The sequence below is a fragment of the Halichoeres trimaculatus genome, unplaced genomic scaffold (genome assembly GCF_033239565.1).
Source record: "Halichoeres trimaculatus isolate MK-OKI-2021-1 unplaced genomic scaffold, fHalTri1.1 fHalTri1_scaffold_15, whole genome shotgun sequence".
Taxonomy (NCBI): Eukaryota; Metazoa; Chordata; class Actinopteri; order Labriformes; family Labridae; genus Halichoeres; species Halichoeres trimaculatus.
Genome location: NW_027437193.1, coordinates 14,736,758 through 14,758,284, shown reverse-complemented (window position 1 = coordinate 14,758,284; position 21,527 = coordinate 14,736,758). Strand labels below are relative to the sequence as shown.

Sequence of the window (21,527 nt, the reverse complement as noted above, 5' to 3'; positions counted from 1 at the left end):
CTCATTATCAGTCTGTTTGGTTTTTGTTTTGGCAAGCGAACGCTGACCGCTGAGTGTGATGTAGCCTGAAACTTCTCCTGCGTAATGCTATCTGATATGCAGGTTTGTTTATCCTCTTCAAACCTCATTCAGTTACGAGGAGATTCAGGAGGCCACTTGGCACAGATTCCTGCTGCTTGGATCTTTGTAAGCAGAAGTGTCTGCTGCACTCAGTGCTTAGCTGTCCTGCATGATTACCAGAATATCACCTCCTCTGCATCCTCACCTTCAGCTAAATCTTGTTTTTTTTTTTCCTTTCTCCTAACAGCTGAGGAAGTAGAGAGGCTGGCCGCCATGCGTTCTGAGTCTTTGGTCTCTGGCACCCACACTCCACCCATCCGCCGTCGGAGCAAGTTTGCCACTCTGGGACGCCTCCTCAAGCCCTGGAAATGGAGGAAGAAGAAGAGTGAGAAGTTCAAGCAGACCTCTGCTGGTACGTTCAATTTGTTGGCACCTCTCCAGTTTGTTAATATGAGCACAAAAAACCCCGTAGGTGCCCAGTGTGTTGTAAACAAACATGGTTCTTGTTATTGTGTACCCTGTCTGGTTATGCAGAAAAATTCAATGTGCATCTTTTGCCCAAAAGAAAAGAGAGAAGTATTAGGCTTCAGTCTCCAGGGTGATTGTAAATGCAGCAAATTGATTCAGCAAAAGTGCAGCGTTGGAGTTTCATATTTTAAGGTCTCTTTAGACTTCCTTTGATCTCGCACCACAGTGTTGTCAGGGGCGAGTGAAGGACACGCTCTCTTCAGATGCGCCTATATTTATTTTGCTTGGCTGACACATCCTGAAATGTAGTGTCAGCCTGTTGAACAGGAGGAGACACTTTGTCAGGCCACGTCTTGTGGGTTGGAGGAGAAGAATTCATACTTTAAGAGAAGATGAGCAATCGCACAGGGATCTGGATCCGGTCTGAGCAGGACAGGATGTTAAAAAATCAGCGTTTTCCAGGTGTGATTTTGCTGAATGAATCAGTCTCTTCCTGCTTTGATCATGCGTCTGCCTCACTGCTCTTTTAAGTGTCGATCTTGCTTTAGAGCAATGTTTTTTTATCCTTTCCCTTTCAGAAGCATAAAACATGTATTTGACTTTTTGGTTTATATAAGCCTTTAGCTAGACTTTGACTTTTATTGTTCCCGCAGTGCTCTTCTGCTGTATTTTTTTTTTTGCGCAAACAAGTTTCCCTTTCAACAAAGACTCAGTAGACTTTTCAGCAAAACACAAAACCTGAGGATCAGAATATTTAGCTTTAGGGGCATGATTTTTGTTAAAGTTTGACTGTATTTAAATTAGGAGTGTGAACATGATGAACCAATCATGAAGATGTTTTTGTCTGTTGGTATTCTATGCTAACAGAGCCTCCCCAGCTGTAGTGAAGGACAATAATCAAAAGCTGAACAACAAAAAGGCTTCTTTTCCTGCTACAATAGTGTTAATGCACAGTGGAGTTGAGTGAAAAAAGCCCTCTCCATCGCTTTTGTTATCCACTTGTTTTGTATGCATAACGCCGCTTTCTCTCAAAAAAAATTCTTTCGCCACTATTGTTCTATTCAATCCTCTCCGATGGTGGATTACGACCTACCAGCGTATCTCGCTTTTGAGGCCTCTGAGTGGAATTTCTGCGTAGTTTTCAGGCTGTAGGCGTTGTGCAAATCTTGCAAGTAGCTCCTCTGCTCAGGCTGATTCTCTAGCTGCAGTGACACTAATGCAGCTCCACACCGACTGTCATTTTCAATTGAAGGGAAAAGCGTGAAGCCAACTTTTAAAGCCCCCAAACAAGAGGAGTGTAGGCTGCACTTCTTCAGGAAGAGGTGGAGCACAGGCAGTCGCAGGAAGTAGCAGATATAGTAATGTAAAATGACAAGAAGGGGCTCAAAGATTTTAAACTGTGGAAGTTAACACACAGACCATTGCACATGCATCTTAATGTAAACAATGGATGTAATGTTAAAAAGAAAAAGTTCATACAAAAGTGTGTCAAAAACCAAAGCAAAGAAAGAATAAGGCAGTATAAGTTGTTTTTGTTGCATGAGATGTGTGACTGTCCTAACGTGACAGTTTAGAAGATATTAAGAAGACAAGTTAAGCTGATTGACAGGCGGGCACCCTATGTGGAGCCTCAAGGCCTGCCCCATTTGCAATATGGCCCCCCAGTTGATGATTCGCTTTAAAACTCTGTTTCAGGAACAGACTGGTGATGAGGGATGGGAATTGATAAGATTTTGTCAATACCGATGCCCTCATCGATTCTGCTTTGATCTTATTCTTTATCGATTCCCTTATCAATTCCTGTTGTGAATTTTTGTGGTAAAAAAAGTATCTTTACAGGTTTTCTGTGTCAACAACATTTAATTGAGTTTATACTGTAAGTGAATAAAATGTAATTGGTCCCTGAGTCTGGATATTTCTGAGCATGATTATACAAAAACAGGTAAAAATTGCACACAATGTGACGTTGATGTACTGTGTTGTAATAAATTAATAATTCAAGTAGGCCATCTAGTGTCTCAAAGTGGTTATAGCAATTGTTTAAGTCGTTTGGAAGCTTTCTGTAGTTATGAAGTCAGCCATGAGCCTTTCAACTGACTGTTAGCTTTTGACATTTGATTATTAGTATTGTTTACAAAGAGTTGATGTGATATGTTATGAAATTCTATTCTGAAGCTGAAGTTATACTGATGTATGCTAACTGCTAGCATATCAATGCAGGTTCCCATATACGCTAGCATCAAGCTTGGGCTATTTTGTTATTTTGGTAAATAAGGTGATTTATACCATTTCCAATGTACTGAATATGAATCTCCTGAGAGATAGTAATGTACATTTCTTTATGAAGTCAGTTCTTCAGTAAAACTTCAAGCTGAAAATCCTGAATCAGAGTTTTCTTGGGGAACGTTATCCAACTGCTAAGCTAAGATAGCTGCAGCAGACTAGTTGACGTAAGGCCCGGCAAATCCGGCACAATGTGAAGAATTGATATGGGAATCGTTAAGCATAAAGGCTAATGATATTGGTGGATTGAAACATTTCTTATCGATTCTCAACAGGAACTAGTTTTTGATTCCCATCCCTACTGGTGACGTTTATTTATCTTACTTTGTCCGGTACATGTTGTCTGCTTTGGTTGACCCGAAGCCTCATGATTGATTGATGCTTTTAAAATGGAACATTGCTCCTCTTGCCACCAACTGTATTCAGTTAGTTTGCCAAGATAGCAGCCCATTTGTTCGTATATGTAATACCTGTATTGTTGTGACCCAATTGTTTTTAGATTTGAAAAACTGCTGCCACATAATTACAGGAAACGCTCCATTTATTGAGAGGGCAGTTCTGGTAATTTTCCACTTTATGCATTAAAATATTAGAGAAGCATGCAGCATATTATCACTTGACACCAATCTCATGAAGACCCAAACTTTACTCCAAATGTATAGTCATTATTTCTGCTGCTCTGCTATGATCTTGGCCTCTCCTGCCCTTGCTCGCTGGCTTCACGTCTCTGCGGTGGCCTGTGATGTCTAACTGTTGGTTGTGTTTCTCGTGTCAGTAGGAAGCCTAGCAGCCACTGGGCGTGCAGATGTTGTCATAGATAATTGGACAGAGAGAGGATTTTCAATGTGTTGTGATACTAAGCTGATAAAGGCCAGCACTGGAGGTCTTTAGTCTTACCCTCAGGAAGGAAGGAAGGAAGGAAGGAAAGAAGGAAAAAGGGGGGAAGGCTGCGATGGTTGGATGTCTTTTTACACTGTGTTATCATGCTGGTATCACAGAGAGATCTCACCAGCAAATTCATAAAAAGACATGCAGTAGTGTGATTTTATCTTTATTTCTTTCTGATCCAGTTAGTGAGTTTTCTTTAAGTACAGTAGTCATGCGACACACTATTTTTGGTGTCATTTGCATATCTATAAAAAAGACAAATGTGTCATCATAAAAGTGCTGTTTATGTGTGTCAAGGTCTTGTTTGTCCCTATCCAAGCCTCCAAAGTTTTAGCCTTTCATTGATAAAAGACTCCCTGAAAGTTTTAATACAGTTTTTGTGCAGCTCAGGCAGAGAGAATCGCCTCGGTAAAAGCCTCCACTTAGAGCTACTGAGCCTCAGGGCTGGTAGGATGTGTTCTGACTATCTGGGTCACTGCGCAGTGGAATATATTTTCTCCAAAAAAAAAACTAAGAGTAGCGTTCTCATATCAATACAGGCTGCTCTCAGATATGCCAGTTTCATTTAATATGCTCTCAGCTGAGTCCCCCTGATGAGTGTATAATCTTCTCATCCTGCTGCACACTGAGTGGCGGGAGTTTTGGACACCACTTGGGCAATGACGGAAAGGCCCAAATAGAACTTGACGGATGTGCAAGGTCATTTCAAGGACAGCCTCTGTTTTTTTGGTACATAAAACACTGTGTTCTTTTGTGTATGAATGTTTCTTTCAGCTGGAAATTGTATGATATGCACATATTTCACACTATCAGCTGATTTTCTGCTATTCTAGTGGCAGCCTGGTTCTTCTCAGTCAGGATCAAAGTTAGTAGTTTTTTTTGTTTGTGGCAGTTTTTGATCCTCAGTCAATGTGTTTTTTGTCTCTTCAGGGCTTTTCTGATGTAATGAACATGAAATTCTCCTCCTTTTTACTTGTACATGTGTCTGTCAAATATTAAACGAATGTTTTTTGTTAGAACAGCCAGGTTTTTTTTTTTACTCCTGACTCTGTGCTCTGCTGCAGAGCTGTGCTTGAATCATTTTTCACAGTTTGTTCTTCATAGGCAAACAATATCTTTAAATTCTGAAGGCACATCCTTGCAATAGCTTTGAGTTAATGGTATTGCGTAACTCAGCACATTGCATGGCATAGCGGTTATGTCAGAGCTCTGAGTAATTACTTTTCATTTTAGATGTAGCGGCAGAATAATCCCAGAACATGGCCTATTACAACACGGTCGGCATAGCATCGTTCAGGGGGATTCCCACTCAGCTGATGATATTTTTCATAGATTTGTGATGTTGGTGAACATTGTGACAGTCAAGGGAATACTTGATTTACATTCAAAAATCACAAATCTGGGACATTGGAGACGAACCAAACTTGGTATCCTGTGGCAGGTTTCTTAGCATCATTTATATTTATTTAACAATTGTAACCTAATAGTAAAATTTGTACTCATTTTCTTCCATGTATCATAACAATCAGACAGCTGGATGTAAATGAGTCAGCTGTGAACTTACCTCACAGAGAGGAACACATGCAGAGTAGTTTGTTAGCTTAGCCTAGCTTGCTGACAGAAGCGTTTGCGTACACTTTAAGAGAAAGAAAAATTAAATAATAAATAATCTTTTGTTTGTTTAAAGTTTTACAAGGTTTAGTGTTTGTTTTTTTTCAATTACTTAGACATTAATAGGAACTTTTTTGGCTTTCTAACCATTTTAATTCACATAGCATAGTTTGCTAACAGTAGCGTACAAAGAGACTTCAGAGAGAAAATTCAAATCAAACAAATTCCTGTTAGCTTGGCATTTAATTTTAGTTTTCCCAGGTTTAATAGTTGGACTTTTCTACCGCTCAGACTTCAAAAATCACAACTGGTCTTGAACAGTTTTAAATCATGTTAGCATTGCCTAGATAGCTGGGGGTAGCATGTGTAAAGTATGTAGCATGATGTAAAGTCAGAAAAACAAAAAGAATCTTATATTTTTGTTACTTTATTTGAGTTGAACAAGATTAACTTTTTAATCTTTTCTATTGCTTAGACATTAAAAGAATCATCTGTATTTACTAAACAGTGTAAATTCACATTAGCATTGCCTAGCTTGCTGACACCAGCATGTGGGCAGACTTGAAACAAGGAGAAACAAACTGATTCCTATCCTTTTTGATAATTTTTTGTTTTTGCAAGGTTTTCTTTTTTCTCATTTTACTGCTCAAACATGAACAGAAATCATTTTAGCTCTTGAACTGTTTCAAATTCTTTAAAAGCTGAGAATGCAAAGGTGCCGGGAAGTCAATTATCTCATGCCTCAGTGCCTTGGCGAACCAGTCTGGTGAACTGTGAACACATTCACACTCAATCTGATAAATTCTTCCCTGTTGATAGTTATTTCTTTGAGTGTATTACCTCCTCTTGATGTTCTCGACCAAAAGATAAATCTGTTCCCTCTTGGAGAAGGGTTTAAAAAAAAGCATTTTTTTGATAATGCCGCTAGCATCCCGAGCCGCTCCCAAGTAGCATCATATGATGCACACATTGGTGATACTGTGGACACATTTTCTTCTAAACTGTTTTAACTGTTGAACTAATTCCTGTCTTGGAGCTTATCTTAAACAGACTTTTCCTTTAAAGTGTCTCAAGAATGGAGCAAAGTTGGACATCTAGTGTCCTGAAGGAAGCGATAATAGAGCGTACTGTTTAATGATGGCTTGTTCCACTGAATTTTTGAACACCAAAGCATCGAGTATCCAAATTTCTGCCCCCAAGGCCTCCCTGTCTGACATTTTTTCAACTCTCATTTGTGTTTTTAATTTCGGACTCTCAGCAGTTGGTTTTAAATCCACTGTGTTCTGACCAAAGGCAAGGAAAAGAGAGGTCAAGCTGTCTGTATTTAAATGAATTCATTCTGAGGATGGTATTAGCGTTGAACAGGGCGCCCTCTGATAGAGCTGGGACAGGACTCCAGGGTCATATGTAAAGTACACATGGCACAATCTGTGATCTCTTCTTTTAAGAAAGAGCTCCGGACGCCTGCAGGGATATTTCTGTGCAGTGTACTCAAGTGTTATTGCTAACATTCATTTCACATTCCTTACTGGTTCCTTTGCAGGGGTTGATTTTGAAATTGCTCTGATGATTTTTTCATCCAGCTCGCTGATGGAAGATGTTAGGTGCCTCGACTTCTGACACTATAAATAGAATCAAGCATTAGCTATGGGACATGCTTGCCTGTGCATAATGTATTACTATGAGACGTGTTGTTGAAATATCTCCTTCATCTTTTATCTCTCGTCTTAATCAGATTCAGTTTTTAGCTTTAGGTGCTCAGAGGAATGTTCACAGTTTTGCTGATTATGTTAACAAAATACAGACTTATAATCTTGTGGGTTTCTCTCCTCTGGAGACCAGAGTTTATTTTCATCTGCTACAGGATCATAAGATGTACAGTGTACTTACATGATAGATCAGTGATACTCTAGATGAAGGGTCTGCAACCCTTACTGTCAAATGAGCCATTTTGCCTCATCTCACCTGGATTAAAGTCAATCCAGAGCCACAAAATCTATTTTACAATAAAGGCACTATGGTGTACAAAACTCTTTAGTTAAAATATATTACCTAATTATCCAAAATGGAGCTGTGATCAGCTGTCAGGCTGATGTTCTAACTTACCCCTCTCAACCAATCACAGCGTGTGTCTAACGACAAGGCGATGTATTTAAATCACGTCTTCATTCTCAGTTATTCCTGCTACCTCATTGTTGCTCAGCTCCCACCTTCACCCCAGCCTCCTCCTATTTAGCCTCATGTGTGTATCTTATTGATCTGTATGCATCCATTTGATCTGTATGTATGCTGGGGTTTGACATGCATTCCCTGGAAAGCTCGAGCAAGCTGCTCGGCTAACCCAGGGAGTATTCTGAAAAGCAGAGCTTTAACGCCAATTCTACCTGTATCCATTGTGCAAATGGTTAATCTGTGACGAGAGTGTTCCTGACTGCACAAAAAAATTTTGAATTTATGAAATTGTTGAACTACAAAAAGAAGACTTGAATTTGTAGCATACTGATTATTTCACTGAATTCGTCATTACTTGTTGTTTGCTAATTGTTTTTGCCACATATCAAGCATGTATGTTAAGCTGGCACATTGGTGGTTAAGTAATCCATGCGCACAGAATTAAAATCTCCATTTTCTTCCAGATTTGTGTTTTTTGTTAATTTAGTCTTTAATCTTACCAGGGGCGTTAAACCTGAGGTTAGCCTCAGGTGCCAGTAAAGTTGGTGGGCTATTAATTTTGTAGGAGGTGAAGTAAAGAGGCTTCATTGCAAGATGTGATGCACATTAAGTTCAACAAAATCAGGGTGTCCGCCGGGTCTTAAAAAGTATTAAAAAATGATAAATCAGTTATGGGACAATTAAGGCCCTTAAAAAGTATTAAAAAATCTTAATCGTAATGTTATGAGGTATTAAATTTTATTGGTATTCAAGCTTTGACTCCAAAAGTAACCATGAATATTTATTTTCTTCCTTGCGACTGTTACAAACTAACCTGACACGCCAGACACACAATTCCAAATATCCGCCACAGGAATAGTCCATCTGGTTCAAAAATGTTTTCAGGGTAAAAAATAACCACACCTGGTGATTGGACGATCATTCTGCTCGTCACACTTATCACAGACCAGTGTGAGGATCTGGAAAAAGCTTTAGCCTCTCAAAATATTTCACGCTAGATCATAAGAGTTTCTCAAGCCTCCTGAGAAAATTTCTCGGACTTTTGACCTGGGATTTTGGATTCTTACGATTAAGAGAAAGCTTCCCCTGATCTCAGTTGTTTTTGAACAAATTTTCTTTGTTAAAATCACCTTTTTAGTGGATAACAACAACGCGATGAGATAAGGGATTTATCAATACAGTTACGTAGCGCAGTTGTTTGAGACGGGACACTAAGCAAAGTTGTAATTTTGTGATGCGCGGGCTAAACAAAGCGCTAGCAGCCCAACATATCCGTAGGCTAATGTGACGACAAACTCAGTTTGTACAGTAGTTTAGAAGCCATCTGTATGTATTTTATGCAAGTTGCCTTAAATAACTGTTACTTATGGGAATGTCAATTAACCTGCCTTCAGTATCATTTATACTTTCAAGCTTTATTCCTTCTCAGCTTGTCTAATTTATGTTAAAATGAAAACTGCAATCATTAAAGATTGGTTGCTAACAGCAGCTTAAAGTCTTGGTAAGGTCTTAAAACTTTTTGAAAGGTTTTAAAAAAGGCTTAAAAAGGTATTGAATTTAACCTCAGGATTTCAGCATATACCCTGAAAATGTTAAATCATGATTTTAATTAGTGTCACTGTCATTAGTCATCAATACGCTTTTTCAGTATATATTTTTTAGAGCTACAGGGTGCCACTGCAAAGAAGTCAAAGAACCACATGGGGCTCCAGAGCCGCAGGCAACTAGATAGTTGAGTAAATCTGTAAAAATTACGCAAGAATTGATCATTTGCAGTTTCCATATAATCAATTAAGACAAATTAGGACAAAAGCAAACTATTGACTGATCCAAGTAACATGCTTTCATCTTAACCTCATTATTTATTTCTATCTACTTCTTGATGTAGGCACCAGTTGTAATAAAAACAAACATAATTTCTTCTTGGTATTTTACAACAGAGGCACTGCAGTTTATCATGAGTAGTTTATACACTCTGCAGCTATAAGTACCCAGTTACCTGCCAATATTGTATTTATCTGCAATAGAGCTGAAACGATTCCTCGAATGATTCGAGGTACTCGATTACAAAAATTACTCGAGTAATTTTCTCCGCCTCGAGGAATCGTTTAATTTTAAAAAAGATTAAAGAGTGTTTTTTCAAATAAAGCTGAGGCCATATTAAGAGAGTTTTCCGACTCCTCAAGCTAACTCTTATACAAAATAGCAACTAGCAGCAAATCTAGCTTCTTTTCTGGAGTTTGGAGACTAATGGGTCATTCTACGAAACGGGTGCCATTTGGGTCCGCAACATTTGATGAGATGTACAAGGCACAAAAAATGTGTCAAAGTGTGTTTACAAATGTTGGAGCTACCAAAGCAAGTGCTCTTATTGACATGCTGTATCAGAAAATTCTATTTCTTAAAGAGAAAAAATTTCATTTGAAAAATAACTGCTCTTTAACTAAACAAAAATGTATTTTATCCGATAACTCGATTAATCGATGGGATTTTCAGTAGAATACTCGAATACTAAAATATTTGATAGCTGCAGCCCTAATCTGCAACCAAAAGTAGTCCCAAATAAATGAATTACTTCCCCCTATTTAAATAACTTGCTAAAAAATACAGTACCCAGTTGTTTTACAAGAGAATAAAGCCGTTTAAAGAAGTAAACCTATTTTGAAGGATTATATTTTCTGTTGTAATATTTGGGCTTGAGGCTGATTTCCACAGACAGAAGAGGAAAGACTAGCAAAGAGTTAGTTTTGGTCTTATCCTTTTAGTTTCAGCAGTCTTTGTGCTTCACAGACTTGCCAAAGCAAATGGTGAAAATGTACTAAAACATGTTTTTGGAAAATGTTTATTTTTTAATTGCAGGATTAATCTGAAAAAATATGACAATAACTGAAATATTCTTCTCCTTTGTCCCCCACAGCTTTGGAGAGAAAGATGTCTATGCGGCAGAGCAGAGATGAGCTGATCAAGAGAGGAGTGCTGAAAGAAATCTTTGAAAAAGGTGAGCCACTGTTCTTCGCTTACAGTCTGATCTAGCAGAGCTTGAAAGTGTCTCATCCTAAGTAGAATCTGCATAAAGGGTAGACATGGTGCTCTAAATTGGAGGGTCTTTAGTTATTCATCGCCTCATTAATCAGCAGCTTCTGAAGTGCAGCCTTCAAGTTTTGGCACGGGGCATCTAGAGATATAATCTTTCATTATAGAAATTTTGTAGGGTTTTATAAACTCTTTGATCTTGATTTGATGTGCTTCAGACACAGAGATTCAAAGCTGGAGAGTATATTTCAGTCTGGCAGCAGGGTGCTCCATGCCTCGGGATATCAGAAACAAAGTTGGTGAAGCTGAGAAAGTCCATTGACTCTTGCCAAGATGTGAACAGGGCAAATGAGGATTTCATTGTTGAGCGCAAACCGAGCATTTCCAACAGTGTTTAAAAATAACCTGCTCTTAAAGTGAGGCCAGGGCCAAAACATTTGTCTTAAAAGCTAAATAATGTACAAATATAAAAAGGAAGTTGTAAAAATATCATGTAAGCCACCTCTTCTTGGCTTGGCTCTGTTAAATGGTCACAGCAATTGAATATCACTTTTTTTCTCTTTTAGACAAGTAAGCATGAGGATGCATATTAATGAGTTCTGGTGTTCTCGGTTTTTCTGCCCAGTGACAACCCAGTTTCTGTAACCAAAAAGCTGGTGTGCATGTCTCAGTTAATCATCAGTAGTTATCTTTATATTTGCACCAACCACGGAGGCTGTTTCCCAATACAGACATTGCATTGATGTAAAGACTCTCCACATAGTCATTCTGATCTTGTTGACTGGAATACTAAGTGACGTTTACGGGCAAAACAATACAAATACATGCAAATGAAAAGAAAAATATGAGGTTGGCAAAAATGGATTAACCTCTTCACCTGGCTGGATTTTAATCAGCTTTAGCTGTTCTTCATCTTTGACTGGCACTCTGTGTACCTGGATTTAATGTGCTGCACACCAGCCAAACCAATCACTTGATAATCTAGAATTAAATGATGCACTGTCAGCCAATTCAATGTCCCAGTTTGAAAAAAACATCCAATGTTGATTCATTAACATCCTTCTGAAAGGTTTGACCTGTATAACGGCTATTTGCAAATACAATTCATGTTTAGAATAGTCTGTGATTTCTAAAAATGTGGGACAAACTGAATGTTTTGAGATGTACCCAACCTTTCCAAATCATACAAAAGTAAGCAATCGTTTGGTTTTCTGCTCCATGATTGTTCAATCAAAGTGACATTTTGGAAACAAGCTCCCGTTATGAAAAACATTGTCAGAATATGTAAGCAGCGTTGTGAATTGCACTGTCAGCCCTAAAATGTGATCATGCAAGAAGCATCAAAAGGCTTGGCGCTGTGAAAGAATTAAAAAGCAAAGTTCTGTCAAACTGCTTGGCTGACTCTGTTTCCTGGTCTGGTTTCTGCTGATAAAAGGCTCTTGGGTCGTTTTCCAGTCTTAGCTCCTGAATCCCCTCCCTTTCATTGTCTCTAAGCTTGACATCCAGAGTTCATTTTCGACTTTGTTTCTTCAGTTTTCTTTGGAAATGTTTCTTTTGTACAATCCAACGCATTCTTCGACGCCTGTCAGATTGTTACCCTTTTTTTTTTGGTCTCATGTTTAGCAACCGTTGAGTTCAGGTCCTCGATGGACGGCAGTGTCTGCACTCAGGAGCCCCCTGTCAAGTCGTCTATGGTCCTTTCTACAAAGAAAACTGTCACCTACCCGGGTGATCTTCAGGATAACCATGCCAAGCCCCCACTGTACCACAAACAGCCCCCTGCACTCCCTCCAAAGCCTTTCTCCAGGATCCCAAACCATAGCACAGGTCAGTGCTCAACCTAAATACTATAAATGATTATTTTTATTGATGATTAAGAAATGTAAAATTCTCCCTCAAAGTATTTGTCTTTAAAAATCGGCTTGACTGACTCTAAACTGTACCTTGACACACATGTGCAAAGGATTATGGTAGTCTCATTAAATTCCCCTGCCGATAGGTCATCTGGGCCCTCTCTGTCATAGTCAATCTGTCAGTAGGAGGGAAGTAGCATTACCCAGGCCTAAATCCCACCACAGTGTGCTGATGTCTGAGCCATGTCTGATCGTCCATGAGCTCTGTTTATCTGTCTGCCTCAGCTAAGACTAGTGAATGTGATATAACTGTAGCGATGATCAGCGATCCTCTTTTTTCCTGTCCTGCTAAACTTGATTTAATCATGTTTTTAGATTCATGCCAGCCAATGAAGTTACCCTGTATGCCCGGGGGGAAACACTCTCCACCTCTACCCCCTAAGAAAGTGATGATTTGCGTGCCTCAAGGGGGGCTGGACTCCTCGCCATCACCATCCCCAAACCCTCTCAGCTCTCTATCCCAAAAGTGTGCCCCTCCCCAAGGCATGTCCCTCCATCACGGCACCTTGCTGCCCTCTCAGCTTGCTGGTCTTCACCAGAGCCACGGCCACCCCCTTCAGCTACAGTACGGTAGCTTGCACGCGCCCAGCCGCATCATCGAGGAGCTCAACAAAACCCTGGCACTCTCCATGCAGAGGTTTGAAAGGTGAGTAACCATCAGTGATTAGGTCGTTAAAGCGGATTGTCCTTCAGTGAAGGCAGGGAGGGATTACGGATCAGCCCTTCATTGTCTGTCTGTACATCAAACAGAATTTCCTAGTTCGCCAAATCTGTGAACTGTGTTAGTCTCTCATGCTCCTGTTCCTTGTGGCCGAAGGGAATTGTAGCTTAATCTGAACACCACAGCACAACCAATGACATCAAGTGTCTGATATAAAGAATTTGATATCTTCAGACAGTGAACATTTACCTCTTTCACATCCAGGGTGGGATACTCATATGTTGCTAAATGCTAATGTCAAATTCAATGTAAGCTAACTGAGAGTTTTCCTTTAACTGCTCTAGATACTCACAAGGCAATATATAAAGAAAAAACAACATACCTTTTAACACATTGGCTAAGGTCAGACAGATGCTAGTGCTAACACTAACGCTAACCCCTGTCTGTTAAACATTACAGGTAGTGGTTAGCTGTACAAGAACTGCATTAGCTAGGAAGTAAATTTGCAGTTGATTTTAGCCACAAATGGACTTTGTTGCAAACATACTGTTAGCTTGTCAGTAAATTCTTAGCAGTCATGTTAGCTAGCTAGAGTTCACACTTCTCACCTTGTAATGTGTAGCACTGTGAAACAGCAGCTGACACTTACTAGCTCATGCTAATATTATATAGTAATTGGTAGGTATTGGCAAGAGCATCACGCTACGATGTGCATCACAATACTTTGGTCACAATATCACAGTGTTGTGATATATTAAGATATTCTACCCAGTTAATTATTTTGATTGAAAACAGCTTTTCTATTTTATTGTGTTTGAAAAAATGAAAGTCAGATGCAGTATTTTAAACAAACACTTTACCAGAAAACATAAAGTGCATCAAGTTCTTTATTTAAACTACTGTAACATTAAACTACTGTTGAAAAAAAAACATTGGTTGAAAGATGTGGTCAGTTGGTGGAACTGATAAGTGTCACTTGATGTAACCAATGTTACTCGTAAAAAATCTATTACAAAAATCATGAGTATGATTATTTTTTTTCAGTCTACAACACAGTAAAAATTAAACTTAGATGATTTTAAACTAACTGATCCAAGAATGGAGAGAAAACATTGATGATTACAGCACCACAAAACACATCATCAAGTTGAGGAATAAAATATTTTGAATATTCTTAAGATTATATTTATTATACAGTTTATGGGCAACATACAGCTGCTATAGCCAACAAATGAGCAATAGCCTCACTGAAATTCGCTCTTCATTGTTTTTCAGTTGTTTTTAATTGTGACACCAAGGCTGGGCATAAATTTCCAAATACAATTTCAATTGAACCACCTGAAGTGAGAAGAAATCAAAGGGGATGGTGCTTTTATTTCTCATGAGGTGGAAGAGATTTAAAAATTCATATGATAATCAATCTTGAACACAGCATTAAAAACTATTTAAGCTCCCCACCCTGCAGGAAAACATTTTCTATGTGTGAACATGATGCTTTATATCCCCTCCTTTGAAAAACAGCCTGTTATCATCACATGTAACCACTGTGATTAAAAGCGGTGTCCAAAACAGCTCTTATCAATGTAATTAGATTTATTGGGGGAACAATTAGCATAATTAGCCCTAAGCGTCCTGTTTATGAGATTTATTTTTCTGGAGTCTCGTCTACCATCCGTCGAAACCTCTTCTGTTGTTATTGAGGTTGCGTCCTGCTTTGTAGCACCGGTGTGCTCTCAGCACACTGCCTCACAGGGCAGCATGGCCTAATTTTGAAGTAAATGTGTGTATGTGTGGGCACAGGCTCATGGAGTAGGCGTCCCTCCAGCAGTTAGCTTGACATAACATGACCAGCTGCTCTTTACAAGAGCTGTGTTTCTTCATGTTTGGAGAAAGGGGACAGAATAGTGGATTGGGCATTATGTAACCTCTTATATGTGGAGCTCTTTTCGCCAGAGCCATTTGGGTAGAGATAAGGAAATAATGGTCCTGACATTGCTTACAATTAGTCTGAAAGCTTGAAAATGGTTACGTAAGGGTGGCTTATCATCATAAGAAGCTCTAACCAGACTGTGATTCATCAATCAGTCAAACATTTCACTGGTGTATGCATTTGCATGACGGCTCCTGAAAGTGAAGTTTATTCCTGTCACCTTGTTTTGAATTATGCACGTTGTATAATCAGTTACTCTTTTCCTCTGTGTGGTTCACAGGGTTGCATTGCATTGCGTAGGACTGCACAGAATTATACTTGCCATGTATGCAGGCTCTTTGTACTCCAGTTTCATTCAGATGGCGGTGTAGTTGGATTAAAATCCCACTAAGCCATCATTAGACTGTGTACCAGAAGCCCCTTTATTGTTTTAAAGCACTTCCTTTATATGCTCTGAGAAGGTTTGTGAGGGTTGCTGTAATACTTTGTGTCATTCACAATCTTTTTTGTCTGGTAGAAGATGATGTGAGGCTTGGCTTTAGATATGAGGTTTCCATGTGAACTGGATTTTTCCTTCACTGTGATAGGAATGGACTGGATCATCCTCTTTGTTAAGGCTATGAGTAATAACTGTTACATTGTGGATTTTAGGCCTTCATCCATCCATCATAACCATCTTTTTCTTTCACCAGCTCTGCATTACACGGTGTTGGTCAGTGTGTTCCTCTGGACCGAAGAGAAGTTCCGTCTGTAATCATCGACTACGAGGACGACAAGGAGAACATGCCCAACGAGTCAGACTATGAAGACCTGCCCAGCATGTACAAGGATGAGGATGACGACGTGGATGATGATGAGGATGATGATGAGGATGATGACTCTATATTTACAAGTGAGGGGCAGCACAAAATTACACATACTCATTTGAATAAGTTTAAATAATTTCCACAACAAAGAAGAATCATAAAAGAAAGAGATGATGACCTGATGAACTGAGTCATCAAACTCCGGGTGCAAACACTGAGATGAAAACATCAAATATGTTTCCTAATACTTTGTTAAAAGGTTCAGAAACATGAATGTAATACCAGCATAAACATTTTTATACAACAAAACTCCTAATTTTATGTATTGCATTAATATGGTTCAATAACAAGTGTTTGATAGCAGGTGATGGTAACAAATTTCAGAGAAGAGATCCTCCTTGATGCTAGGAAAGTAGGCCATTCTAGGTGAGCTGTCTGTCTGTTTTTCAGTGTGGGTCATGTTTACAGAAATGATGACACATTTCTTGCTTGACTCATACCAATCGACTGACAAACCGCGCTGCTGGCTTCACCCGAAGTCTCCTGGAACTCAGATGCAGTTTGACCTTAAACGCAGGGCCAAAATTGAGTTCACAGAAGTTTATCCAGAACCATGCCATCATCCGTGGAAATGCTTTGACTTGACACTGCTTGGCAAAATTGCTGCTGTGTGAAAGGTGTCCTTGTTTTTGACACTCCGTCCCCTTTTCCACATGAGCACATATTGGAGTTTTTAAAGGCGATGATTGGTCGTGTGTGATGGAATTGTTCAGTGTGCCACGTCATAACTGAGAGAGGCATCAGGAGGATGAGTCATGCTTAAAGTCACAGGGATGTTGACTGAGAAGGGTTTTTGTTTTTAAATTTGTGTTTTTACTTAGCTGCACTGTTGAGTTTCATGTCAGATTTCTTTAATTGTGTGGTTTAAATCTTAATTGGATTTAATCTACACCAACAAAAAGACACTAATGTGTAAACACAAAATGTCTGGGATTATTTTCTTAATGCGGCTTCAAGTCCATGCTTCATTCCTGTTTTTTTTTCTGTAATGCTTGATTATGTTGTATTTAGGTACCCTAGCTCAGAAGGTGCTGAGGAAAGACTCTTTGGCCATCAAGCTGAGTAACCGTCCATCCAAAAGAGAGCTGGAGGAGAAAAACATCCTGCCCATGCAGACCGATGAGGAGAGGCTGGAGTCAAGGCAGCAGATAGGCACCAAACTCACCAGGTGAGACACATGTATTTTTCAATCAGAATACATTTACACACAATCACACTTCATGGGCCAAATAAATTCTGTAAATCTCGTTGATATTGACAAAACTGACAGAGCAACAATAGCAGCAAGTAATAGACAAAGACTTTTCTTAGTCAAGCTGAAGCCTTCCGTACTTTGGGCTTTAGGTGGCTCATTATGCTGGCTGATACAACCATAGCTCAGTCCAAAGCTGATGCAAATGTGAGCCTTTTTTTCCTTTTAAATCACTGTTATATCCTTTAATTTTTCCCTTCTCAACATTCGATAAGGAGAACCGCTTTATCTTGTCAGAATGAGTGGCTGAAAATGGAGCTGACCTAATTTCAGCAATGCATCACCCCCCTCCTGTCTCTTTTCTCTTGTCTTCTCTGTATCTCTCTCTCACTCTTCTCTTTCTTCCTCCTGCCTGACTTCCTCCCTCGCTGACTGAATCACCACAGTGATGCATGTGCCAAACTATCTCCACCCGACTCCTCCACACAGCAGCACCACGCAAGCGACTCCATATCAGCAGATTACACACATAAACACTGTATGCTGATGCAGCGCATCCAAATCACAGGAATTTGTACACCTATGTTCTTCTCACAAACGTGAGTTTATGGATCAAACGACAGTGTTTTTCTGTCCCTGTACTGGATCACAGGCCGCATTTGGTTTCAGTCAGTGCTTTGAACACGAGTTGCCTGTCTGCGTGACGTGGATGTAATGATGTGCTGAGAGAGGACTAGACCACCAAGCATCAGGGTTAAAATAAAGACACAGAAAGTATTATCATATAGTTGATGTGGGGAATATGTTTGAAGGGGAATAGATGAAGTGTTATCGAGAGACACTGGCACACGAGTTGCTATTCCCCACTGTGACTGGAACACAGCGCGTGTTCCCAGAAGGCCTGCCTGCTTAGTTGTCATGTTCCCAAAAGCTCTGTCACAGTGTCCTTTGCGCAGTGTCATCTGATGTACATTTCCTTTTTTTGCATCCTTTAACGCTATTGTAATTATACCAGTCTAGTATGGATTTGATGTTGTTATGATCTAGCTTCTTTTACCTTAGCTAAAGGTAAAAACCTAACAAAAGAGCTGAAAACCTAACAATGGAGTTTTAACTTTCAAACAGCTTTTCTGAAGCTTTAATCATGTCACATGATCTTCAGAGTGAAATATGACTCTGGTATGAACAAAAATCCTAGTTGTCCAACATTACAGTTGTCATATATTCCAAAACTAAAAGTTGGCAAACACTGCTATATCTTTATTTTATGTTAAAATAGAACTTAGGTTAAGAAGGACAAGTTAGTTTTGCTGTATTTTGCTTTCTGTCTAAGAGTTAGATAAGAATAGGGGTGGGAGAAAAAAAAAACCAAAATTGTTATATCAGGATTTTTTGTATGACAATATCAAAATCAGGATTCTTTGTCAAAAAATCAGTTTTTATTTCAAATTTAGATTCTTCATTTCAGTCTTTGTTTATAAACTGGATTGGAAAAAAGTTACCACTTTTCTCCAGCAGAGGGTGAAATGTTTCTCTCTGACACACTTGATGTGCATTTTATGGGAAAATATGGCTCCTGATATAGTCTATAGAAATAATCATCGCCATTTAACTTTGTCCCATGGTCCGGTGTTAGAAGGCAAACCAAAAAATTGCAAAAACTGTAAATATCGAAAAAACGCAATTGAAATCCATTCCAAAAATCCCCCAAAATTGTACTAGAATTGTATTGCAAGAATAGCATATCAGCCCAGCCCTAGATAAGAAGATAACGTCACAGCCAACAGCAAGGAAAGGGGTAGTCAATTTTTAATTGAAGGGGAAGAAGGGGATACAGGAAGTTACAAAGCTCACAAAAAATGATTGTACCATATCTTGTTTGCTAAGTTTCTGCATTTAATGGTTCGACAGTGAGCCTATATTTGTGCCAAGCAGAGCAAGGCTAATCCCCTCATTAATTCAGTAATAGATTTTTTTTCCTTTTTGTCGATGCGGCAAAATATGTATTTGTCAGATTTAGGCAGCAGAAAGAGCTAGAAACTCAACATTAACATGTTATTGCTTTATACATTGCTATGGAGGCCTGTTAGCCTGTGGCAGACATGTCTTAAAATTAGCATTTGTTTAGCGATGTTTTTCTAGGCACCTGTTGTTTAACCATTATCTTAGTTACCGTTCAGGAAGACGTTCTTCTCTTGTAGCTAGCTAGCTAGAGAATGACTAGCTCTCTTGGCTTTTTGTGTCTGTGTTGGCCGTTTGTTTTCTCTTTAACTCGAGACTTGCTGATGTTGAAAACAATGTTAAAGGTACTGGTGATTATTTATTTAACAGAATATTGTGTTTCAAAGTTAGCTAGCTAGCAATTAGCTTGATAACAACTAGCTTTGTGAGCCACTTGTGTCATGGCAGGTTGTGTTAGCATTTCATTTATTCATTTAGAATAGAGGCTTGCTGATATCATACGATGTTAAGGAGATTATTATTTTATCAAAAATCGGCCAAAAGATGCTAATGTGCTCTTAGAAAAAGCTCCAGGGGGTTATTTGTTACTTTGTCATCAAGAGAGACACTTTTTGCATCGGAAAAAGCAATTTGATCCACTCTGAATTTATAGTGGAGCTTTAAAAAAGTTTTTACTATTAGCCTTTTCATTAAGCCTCGTGTAACTCCTTATATAATCTCATTAAACCAGCCTTTAATCTTCAGATTACACAGGACAGCCACTAATTTGCCAATGATCTCTGCCTAAATAAACTCGGTTGTGATGAAAATTATTTGAGAAAGAGCATCCATGTGGATGTTTGTGAACTAGTCTGTGCATGTTTATTTACAGCAGCTGCATGATGCGGGTATTATGCTCAGGCCATGCTGGCAGGCGGAGAGCTGTAGTCTGGGATTTGGTGTCTTGACTTTTCTATCGAGTAGGACCGGATGGGACACAGGATGAGATGAGACAAGCCAGTTTGAGCTCTCAGGCTTCCCCCTGCAAACAGTAGCTTACAGAGCTGAGCACATCCAGATTGCTGTCACATCCAACAAGACAGAAACGGTCATTGATCAAGTCCTCCAGTCAGGTCTGCTGCCTTAGGGTCCTGACATGATGCTATTATGAGAGTCCCCAGTTAAAAGCCCTTAGAGTGACCTTTCACAGATTGCCTCTGGGTGTCTTAGTCATTTCAGCCATTTTCAAATTGAGTAAATTGGAGATAATCTGTACAAAATGTACCTCTTCAGACTTCTTCTGGTCTACTTGTCAAGTACCCCTTGTCTTTGTATATCTGAAGTGTGTGGTAGATTTATTCTAGGTGTTCTGGCTGTTGAAGCTGGCTTATGATTTTGACAAAGTCTCCTATGCCTTATTCAGCATCAGATGAGAGCTGAGTCTTCAGGAAAATCTGGCTTTTACTCACCTCCATCCCTGCAATGCACCAATGTGTTATGATGTTGTCATTAAACCAAAAGAAAAGATTTGGTTGATCATGGCTGAGGGAATGTTTTGGGGAGTACACCTGTCATGCTGTCATGAGGCAAGGACTTTTTTAAAGATGCAAATCTTTTGACTTTATAAAAAACTGGCTTCTGTGGTGCTTATAAATAAGTTTGAGTGAAAGTGAGAGCAAACTGGTAATGCACATTTCTTCTTTCTGTTTGAAACTGACATATTTTACTCATTAATCATTGTCTTTCTTGACTTTTTAATTGTGATTATTTGCTGACCTGTTTCTACCCAGGCGCTTGAGTCAGAGACCAACAGCAGAGGAGCTGGAACAGAGAAACATACTCAAACGTGAGTGTCCTCAACTTTTATATTGACATTTATTATTAAGCTGTTCACACTCGCACATCGTAATAAAGTGACAAAACAGCCGCAAAATTCCCCCAGCTAACCTTGTGGTTCTCCATGTGGTTAGCAAAGCATGAGTCTATAATTTTGGCAACCTTTTGTGTATGCAGGCTTCATGCAGTACAGCCTGGTGATTTGAGGAGCCTCATTATGTGAAAGCTAGTGGCACACATCTATTACTTTTTATTCCTCCATGGTCTACCTTTTCATCTGCAGCAGGCAGCAGGCCTCCCCGAGGAGTCATGTCCAGGGAGACTGCTTTCTTAGCTTAAACACAGGCGGTATCAGAGAGAAGCAGTTCTGTTGCCTGGGACTCCTCTGCTCTCACATCAAAGACTGATTTGCCAGCAAGTTCCTACTCTCCTGGAGGCTCATGTGTGATTGGCAGAGCACAGGAGGAAAATACAAAGTCTGAGGATTCATGAGTGACATGTCAAGTCCTCCCTGTCATTCATGCACATACAGTAGCAAGGTTAAACAAATGACGCCTTATGTCTGGAGAGGCACCACCTGGAATCCAAAACAGTGATTTGTACTACAGGTACAGTACATGTTCAGCACAAGCACAGATGCAGTGTGAGTGCTGAAGCTTTTGTTAACAGGAGC

At 39.4% G+C, this 21,527-nt stretch overlaps 1 protein-coding gene across 4 annotated transcripts in view; it reads left to right on the top strand.

Moving 5' to 3' along the window:
- The window catches only part of LOC141804681 (phosphatase and actin regulator 1-like), a 63,356-nt gene that overhangs the window by 32,901 nt on the left and 8,928 nt on the right, over window positions 1-21,527 (top strand). For all 4 annotated transcript variants that reach the window (XM_074689269.1, XM_074689270.1, XM_074689267.1 and 1 more), the window contains exons 2-8: window positions 308-472; window positions 10,400-10,480; window positions 12,139-12,342; window positions 12,744-13,074; window positions 15,712-15,911; window positions 16,897-17,053; window positions 20,809-20,864. In XM_074689269.1, the coding sequence (XP_074545370.1) occupies window positions 308-472; window positions 10,400-10,480; window positions 12,139-12,342; window positions 12,744-13,074; window positions 15,712-15,911; window positions 16,897-17,053; window positions 20,809-20,864 (1,194 nt within the window). The remainder of the gene's footprint in view (window positions 1-307; window positions 473-10,399; window positions 10,481-12,138; window positions 12,343-12,743; window positions 13,075-15,711; window positions 15,912-16,896; window positions 17,054-20,808; window positions 20,865-21,527) is intronic.